The sequence below is a fragment of the Anopheles coustani genome, chromosome 2 (assembly GCF_943734705.1).
Source record: "Anopheles coustani chromosome 2, idAnoCousDA_361_x.2, whole genome shotgun sequence".
In the NCBI taxonomy this organism is placed as follows: domain Eukaryota; kingdom Metazoa; phylum Arthropoda; class Insecta; order Diptera; family Culicidae; genus Anopheles; species Anopheles coustani.
The window spans coordinates 92,701,962-92,710,753 of NC_071289.1; the positions used below are offsets into that span (position 1 = coordinate 92,701,962).

Below are 8,792 nucleotides of genomic sequence, written 5' to 3' on the forward strand. Positions count from 1 at the left end.
TTTATTGCTCTCACACGCCTACTGGGCAACGTTGTCCAGGATAGTTATAATGCCACAGGCGATGCGCCCCCCAACCGTATCCTCTTCGCCCTGGAACGAGATCGGATTGTTGATCGATAGGTCCGGAAACCGGTAGACTTCCGACGGCTTCTCGTGTATCACGATCGAACGCCCGACGATGCCCGCGAATCCGAACAAGTTAATGTACGGACTGTGGAAATCAATCATCGCATTGCCGTCCTCCTTCACATCGATGTTACCAATCTGGGCGAGTAGAAGGGAAATCAATCAATCACACCGCGCGTAACAATCATCGAAGAACCAGACGGCTTCAACTTACAATACTGCTGCGGAAGTGCGGCCCGGTTGACTTGCAACCCTCGCGCATATCTCCGAATGCGTGGACGTGTACCGCGTGCTTGCCGACCGGTAGGCCGGTGACGTTGATGGCCGTTTCCACGTGGCCCGGTGCCCACTGACGAAACGTTATCGTACCCATGATTTGCTGCTCCGGATTATCCGCCACCAGGGTGGCGCCTGCCTTCCAGGATGGTTCCGGCTACGGTGGCCGTGATATGGTGGGATCATCGTTGGGAACAATGGGTGAGAAAAGAAGCAAAACAAAAATAGCGGAGATAGAAAACTTCCATGAATGCATTTTAATCGCTTATCGTAAGATCAGTAGCTCGTTCTAAAGCGTTGATCTAAAGACGCTTAGTTTTTTCACCGCGGCTGCACAATAAACATTCACGCACAAATATTAAAGCAAACGCAATAGAAACAATGTAAGATCGATTAAAAAGTGCCTTGAAGGCCGCGTTGCCTCCAAGGCCCATGCCACACACACACACGCTTTATCATCCAGCATTTTCTGCTGAGTTGGGATTTTCCTCTAAATTGATCATTTGCAGTAAGGTCATCTCAGATGGTTTAGATTGATAATTTATCATAAAGGCTGACTGTAAGTGAGAAATATTTCACACAAAACAATATTAACCCATTTATACATGACAAAATATGTCAAAAATTTCACAGTTCGTTATTATCACGTTGTTTGATGCCAAAGTTCCACACTCAAATTTGGATATGCACTTTTTAAAACTTGTTGTATGGATCACGCTAAACTCTCTAAGCAGCTTACCCTCGGCAGAATTTCAAATCCTCGAAAGCCTCTCGGTCCGAGTGGAATACCACTTCCGGTGCCACCGCCCGGGCCAAATCCCACCGTCGGGTCAATGATTTCCACGTCGTCAGTTAGCCGTCCACCGAACGCCGCCTGTGCGCCGACCGACATCCAGAAAACTGCTCCTAAAAGGGACATTTGAACGATCGCTTTCCACAACGGTGCCATTTTTAAGCGCTTCTGGTTTCACAAATTCACCGACACGAAAATTAATAACGGCGGTCCACTAGCATCCGCGACTTGTATCCAACTAAACGAGTCGATGCAATTGGAGGTAAGATTTATTGATGCTGCACTATTGCAACCCTGTCGAAGCGACCGCCGGTAGGAGATGGAGGGAGGGTTCGCCAAAGGGCAATGAGTGTAGAATGTGGCTAGGGGAAATTAATTACCGAACGGTTAGTATGGAAGGGTTGGGAACCTTCGACTAAAACGCATTCGGAACTGCGTACGATGCGTATGCTTTTGCGCACGTGCCTAGCGACCAAATATCTTCCATTTTACCAAGATAAGTAACTTTTTTCTGTTTCACAAGTTTGAATGTAGGAATGTGTATAATAATAATAATAATAATAATTTTTGAATTTAAGAAAATGTTATCACAAATGGCTTTTTTTTTCTTTGAAAAAGTGCATTCAGCCACTTCTCCAACAGCAACTGGAAGAAGGGCGGATTTACGTTTCGGCCTATGATTAGCACGAAGCAGCTTGATTGCATGTTTGAGTAAAAATATGCAGCAATGATGGGTGGGAAACCGAACCGTCAATGAAGGTTTCGCATCCGACAGGGGGGAGCTCGCTATCAGCAGATGATGCAGTTGGGTGAGATGCATGACGGTTGGTTTGCGCAATCTCTACTGCCGGACTGGACTGTCTCTTTAGGTCATCGGTCTCGGATGGTTGCGGATCGCAGATGGGTGGATGCACAAATTATTACCGCGCTTGACCTGAGATGTTGTTTCTTTTTTTTCGAATGCAACTTGTGTGTCGTATGACCCTCAAGACCAAACTGCACTTGCGGTTTCGTTCTAGGTTGCTTGTACAAACATGTTCTTCGAGACGATCGGCGCTCTACAATATACTTACGTAAACTGATAACTATAGTTTCAGTTGAAATTATTTTCATTCAAACCGATCTTTTCTAATGCTTACCTTCCATAATTTCAAATCAATAAATACCACGTGGAACCGGTAAGCGTGTACTTTCGACCATGTGCTTTGATTCTCACACCAATCATATTCATATGTAGACTACTGCTCAATGCTTACTCCGAACCAGATACTTAATTATATCAATTACATCTTCAACCTTAGGGAAAGACAAAACAAAGGTTTCCGAAACATCCGCATCCCTTATAAAAACAACCGGAGTTCTCCGTTCGAATTCATTTCCGGTGTTTCCAGACATTGCATCTGTTTCGTGATGACCATTAGCACGTGGTTTGCATTGTGTTTCTTCTGTGTTGCAATCGTAGTTGGCCATGAATCAAGTACGCCCAGTGGAATCGATGCATCGCACACTGCGATCGATCAACGCGTGGCCGCAGTTCGGGATTTAATGGCGCATCTGGCTGGACCCCATCGATTGCTCGTACTAACGTGTTGGCCAGTGAACCTCCGTTACCAGCTATGGCAGACGATACAACGTGGAGCTGGGTCCGGCCACATGCCTACCGCGATACAGTTTGGTGATATCAACACGAGCAATTTGCCCTGGAAGGATCAAAACCAACACCTAGTGATAATATTGGTGGACTTGGCCTGTCCAGGTACCAAGGATCTGCTTCAGAACGCCGATCAGCTGCTTTACAATCGTGTCCGCTGGCTCGTACTTCATAGCACAAAGGAAAAAGCATGGAAGGATTGTAACGAGTATAAAGTCCTCGACCGATTGCCACTTTTCATCAGCAACGAACTGTTCTACTTCTGTACCGATCCGATTACGAACCGCCATCTTGTCCGCCAACAGTATCGCCTCTCGGTCACGAAGCCAACAGAGTTGATCACCGAAGTCTTTGGCGTCTGGGAACCGACGCAGGGCGTAGTGCTTGCTGCCGGTCATGGATCCCTGATAACGTCCATGCGGAGACAAAACTTTAACCAATTTCAACTACGTGCTTCTATTGTCATCCTACACAATGAAACGCTGAACCATCTGGACGATCTACAGTAGGTATCAGTCGATTGAACATTTAATTTGCAGTTCAATCTGGAAAGCATAGAACTGATTGGTTTTTGAAGGATACTCCTCAATACCTCCTCATTGAAAATACCTTCATTTTTGTTTCCATAGTGATAAACATATCGATACGATATCCCGCGTCAACTATCAGCTCACGAAAGTCATTGCCCAAGCCCTCAACGCCACCGTGAGCTTCACATTCGTCGACTCCTGGGGCTACCGGGATCCGAATACGGGTCGCTACAACGGCATGATCGGTGAACTGCAGAGCGATCTGGCGGATCTGGGCGGAACGGCGATGTTCTTCACACAGGATCGCATCCACATCATCGACTACCTGTCCATGACCACCCCGACGCGAGTTAAATTCGTGTTCCGTGCACCGAAACTCTCCTTCACCGACAACGTGTTCGTGCTCCCGTTCGACCAACCCGTCTGGTACTGTACGATCAGCTTCATTCTCCTGTCCGGTGTCCTCTTGGCGGTCGTTTTACGCACCGAACAGCGGTACGCCATCGGAAGCGATGGCACTGGCCCACCAGCAAGGCTTTCCGATGCACTGCTGAATGTGTTCGGTACCACGTGCCAGCAGGGTTCATTCATCGAACCGAAGACTCCCCCTTCGCGCTGTCTTATTTTGCTCTGCCTCGTGGTACTGATGTTCCTCTATGCCAGCTACTCGGCCAACATCGTCGCTCTGATCCAATCGCCGTCGACGAAAATTCAAACATTGGACGATTTGCTCGCCTCCCGGCTGAAGACCGGTGCTGAGGATACGGTCTACAATCGCTACTACTTTCAGGTAAGTGCAAGGGGAACAATCCGGAAACACGGTTCTCGTTTGGAAATGTCATCCTCTATCTTCCAGCACCAAACGGAACCCATCCGCAAGGCACTGTACGAGCGTAAGATGCGCAATAGGGATGGCACGGAAAACTTCCTGCCACTGGCCGAGGGCGTTGAGGCCATCCGGCAGGGACACTACGCGTTCAACGTCGAGCTCGGTGTGTGCTACAAGCTGATCAGCGAAACGTTTCAGGAGGAGGAAAAGTGTGGCCTACAGGAGCTCGAATACCTCAAGGTGATCGATCCGTACTATGCGGTGCAGAAAAATTCCTCCTTCCGCGAGCCGATACGCATCACGCTGTTCAAGCTGCGCGAGTTCGGCATCCAAGGGCGCGAAAATACGCTCCTCTACACCAAGAAGCCCCGATGTACCGGTGGTAGCAGCTTCATACCGGTTTCGATCGTGGACGTTTGGCCCGCACTGATGACGCTCGGGTGGGGCTATCTGTTGACCGTTTGTCTGCTCATTGCCGAACAGCTGTGGTTTCGGACGCGCGGAAGATTACTACCAACCGATGTTTACTTTCAACATTAATGTATTTCTTAAATCTTATTTAATTCACATTTCTTATTTATTTCGTATGGATGCTATGTTCTCTTACGGAACCTATGTATCTCGCAGCCGCATATTTTGCAGTTAAATGGTAAAAAAAAATAAAGGCACAACCATTTACGAATGGCGTTAAAACGAGAAAAACAGATCGAATTCACATATTTTTGGTTTCACCACTCCGCTAGGCGGGTGACGGAATTAGTGATGTTTAAGAAAATCCTTGCGCGTAATAATACCCCGGACGCGATTCTCGGACGAAACCACCATCAGATGGCGGAGTCCGAGCGCACGGAACAGCTGGAAGATCCGTGGCACCGACGTCCCCTCCTCTACGCTGTACGGTGATGGATTCATAAACATGTTCATGTTGACGGAAAAATCACCACTACATTTGTCCTCGTTAACGTGCAGCTCCTAGGGGTTAAATGTGAAGATGGGAACGTATATGTCGTCGCTTTAGAAAGGGGGTCGGGTTTAACTTACGTCAACGGCGGGATATCGCGGGTACTCTTCGCGGAACGCTTCAATACTGACGGTGGATTCCCAGAAGCGACTGGATTCTTGATAGAAGCTGCGTTTCAAAATCACCACCAGCTGTGAGCGCAAGATCAAACCGATCAGCCGCCCGTTGACGCGTGATCCCTGCAAAGGTTAACAGTACAATATTGAGCCATCTTTCCGATCTTCTTCTTTCTGAGCCATAGGCAAAACTTACATCATCCCCATCCTCGATCACGGGGAATCCATTGTGCGTGGTGTTCTTGAGAATATCGAGCAAGTATTGGACCTTTTCCTCGACACGCACACAAACGACCGGTCGGGCCATGATATGGCGTGCCGAAAGTTGCTGATACTCCGGTTCGACGTGCCACGGGAGCATCGGAACGCGGGAAGATTTGATCTGCGTGTCGTAGATACCCTCGTTAAAGTAATCGCCGCACCACTTGGCGCACATCAGTGTCAGCATTATCGGCAGGATGAAGCCAATGTTTCCGGTCGTTTCCAGTATGATAACACTCAGACTGAGCGTCATCCGTACAACACCACCAAGCTGGGCGGCGGCTCCGATGAGGGCGTACTTTCCCGGTGCGACAAAAGCCTGCAACAAAAAAGCATCTGTCGTTAGATACCTTCCAATAAACCGAGCAAATGCACACTCACACTTGAAGCAGGGAAGGCAAGGACCATAAAGGAAGCAGTCAGTCTACCCCAAGCGGCACCAATAAGGAGTGTGGGAATGAAGATTCCTAGCGAAACACTTAACCCATAAGTGATACAGGACAGCGGATAGTAGATGATCACAAATACCGCTAGAGTTAGAATCTTGTGTGATCCGGGTGGATCGTGGAACAGAGCCTTCACCGTCGCCTCGGGTGTCTGGAACCAGAGTGCCGCTGCCGCATTGTATTCGTTGTCCTCACAGAAAAGCTGAACAGGATGTTCGGTCGGATCGTTTCCGAGCGGCTTGCAATCGTTGATTGTGTATGCCATGATGCAGGCAAAAGTAGCTCCCAGCATCGCAACGAACGCCGCTTCGAGCACCTTTGCCCAGCGTGGCTTGATGGCGTGCGAGCGGAATTTGTTCAGACGACTGTTGAGAGCGTTCCATACGGCGCCGGTACATCCACCGAACACGCCCATCAGCATAAAGATCGGCAGCTCAAAGTACTCGAACGGTAGCGGCGCAAACTCGCCCAAATTAAACAAACCCCTGTACCGGAAGCTGCTTAGTCCGTGGTACGCCGAAAGGATAATGTTGAGCGTGAACGAGCTGATGATCGAGGCATAAAACGTACGCCAGATAAGGCTCTGGTTCCAGAAGCTGGCGGCTTCCTCCAGCGAGAACAGAGTCCCTCCGATCGGTGCCCCGAACGCTGCTGCAACGCCGGCGGCCGCTCCGCTTACAACGAAATCGCGCTTCTCGTGATCATCGCGGAAGTGTTTGAGAATTTTCAAATCGCGCCGAAACGTGGTACTTTTGCCCTGCGATATTCCAGCCGCGATGACCGCACCACTGTGTATCATCGGACCTTCCTTGCCTCCCGCCAGTCCACCGATCACGGACGTAGCCACACCGACCGCCTTCACGGCCAGCGTTTTGATGCGAACGATGCGCGGTACCTTCACACCGTTCAGGTAGCATTTTACCTGCGGTATACCGCTTCCGGCGGCCACCGGTTCGACGTACGCCACCAGTGTGGCCCCGATAACGACCGGCACCAGGTTGAGCAGCGACCACCACAGATAGGGAATGCTGAGGTCGCCCCGGATCACGTTCACATCGACCTGGCGCTTGAGGAAACCATACTTCACTCGCGACACCTCTTCTATCACGATGTTTATGCAACATGCAACCAGTGCCGTGAACACGCCTATCTGCAGCGATATGACCCAGCGCGAGAAATCCTTCTTGACGGTGAACTTTGGCTCGATTTTTGTCTGGTCGCGACGCCAAAGCACATTCTCGCACACATCGTAATCCAAGCTCTGGAAGGAAGGAAAGAAACAAAGAGATTATGAATTGTGCAACTTGTGTCAAATAATAAGCTCAACCTCGTCAGTGTCTCTTTGGCAGCGACCCTGCATTTCACTGCATCCGATCGCTAACTGCGTTCTACGTGCTGATCGTTCGTTGAATTGTGTTCTAATGCCCCATTGCAACGCCCTTATGCTTTCCCGTGCTATTGCTCATACTTTCAGTAGTGCTTGAAGTCTCGTTATCTGGTCAATGTTATGTTAAGCATACACATTGGTTGGTCATATTGACTTATGCATGGTTTTACGGTTTATAACACAAGCCTTTACTTGGGGATAAGAGGAAATGAATCACTATATCCACTACACGAGGACCTTCTGTATAGTCGCCATGCGATAAAGGGAAACCCCTAGTAAACGATCTTTGGCATGCCGTTAGGTCAAAGAAGAGTGACAAGGCACAGCAAAGCTTTCATAAAAACAAACTACTAAGTACAAACTACTTCAAACATGTGCTTCCAGTTAAGCCAAATTAAATGAAGATATAGCAAAGTCTTACCTCATATTGAGACGCTTCTTTTGATCGATGATTTACGTTAAATGCCGGCTCCATATCCTCGTCATTACCTGTGACAGGGATATTATAATCCGTTGGATGCTATGGAAAGAAAATGGCAATAGAAACAGTTGTCAACCGTCTGCGTTGAAGTGGTTATAGCGTAAACTTACATTTTCCGAAGAATGGCGCCGATTACGGACACCCGCGGGACGCGTTTGGACTGTTGCGCCATCCCCATCAGAATCATCCTCGATCAATCGGTTTCCCATCGTCATGGTTGAATAAAACTAGGCAGTTTCCAGGAGCTACGCAGAAACTACCGTATGATTCACGCGACGTTAAAAGTACAATAACGTGGAGATTGTTACTGATAATAACATAAAAGAACGCGTCGTTTCAGTGATGAGTAATCGGTCTTAGCAACAATTAAAAAAAAAGGCAACAAGACGTTGAACCAGCATAAGAAGGTGATGAAATGTTTAGAAAACGAAAAAGAGGTTTCTTCTATGTAGATAACAAAATTGGTCTTCACATGGTGGATTACAAGAGTTTATCACATAGCTATTCCATTTCTTCACAGTATTTTGGCACGCACGTCGAGTCTTATCATGTATTCCGATCAACTTTAGCTGCCGTAGGCACAATCAAATTCCCTTTGATTCGTTTATTTACGTTTGGAATTGTCAAAAGCATTTCAAGTGCAAGGTTCGTCAACAGATGAGGTGGGTTCAATAATTAATATAGGAAATGTTTTATTATAAAAATGGATTTCTTTAGAAAAATATAGGAATGTCTAAACAATTGCGTTCGACACAAACAAAACTAAGAGCGATTGTTGAAAAATTCCTTTATTTTTCTTATGAAATTAAGGCGTTTTGTTGAGGATGAACCTACCTCGTCTGTTAATCCACTTTGATTTATGTATTCAATTTGTCGGTTTTGGCTATTTTTCCAAGTTGTTGTTATTCTCAATAGTGAGGAACATGCTGTTTATA

General features: G+C 47.6%; 3 protein-coding genes across 3 annotated transcripts; 1 reads left to right on the forward strand and 2 right to left on the reverse strand.

Annotated features, from left to right (window-relative positions):
• Positions 1-18: 18 nt before the first annotated feature.
• On the reverse strand, positions 19-1,351 carry LOC131265349 (superoxide dismutase [Cu-Zn]). Its single transcript, XM_058267607.1, has 3 exons — positions 1,142-1,351; positions 341-559; positions 19-264 (listed from the first exon to the last, which is right to left on the reverse strand). Exons 1-3 carry the CDS (start codon positions 1,349-1,351, stop codon positions 19-21), a joined length of 675 nt encoding a protein of 224 aa, XP_058123590.1.
• Positions 1,352-2,848: 1,497 nt separating this feature from the next.
• On the forward strand, positions 2,849-4,745 carry LOC131265350 (ionotropic receptor 75a-like). The gene is made up of 3 exons (XM_058267608.1): positions 2,849-3,351; positions 3,476-4,166; positions 4,233-4,745. The coding sequence occupies exons 1-3, from the start codon at positions 2,849-2,851 to the stop codon at positions 4,743-4,745; spliced, it is 1,707 nt and encodes a 568-aa protein (XP_058123591.1).
• Positions 4,735-8,297, reverse strand: LOC131262901 (H(+)/Cl(-) exchange transporter 7). Its single transcript, XM_058264995.1, has 6 exons — positions 7,968-8,297; positions 7,798-7,896; positions 5,925-7,250; positions 5,479-5,862; positions 5,247-5,405; positions 4,735-5,177 (listed from the first exon to the last, which is right to left on the reverse strand). Exons 1-6 carry the CDS (start codon positions 8,070-8,072, stop codon positions 4,962-4,964), a joined length of 2,289 nt encoding a protein of 762 aa, XP_058120978.1. The 5' UTR covers positions 8,073-8,297; the 3' UTR covers positions 4,735-4,961.
• Positions 8,298-8,792: the final 495 nt, after the last annotated feature.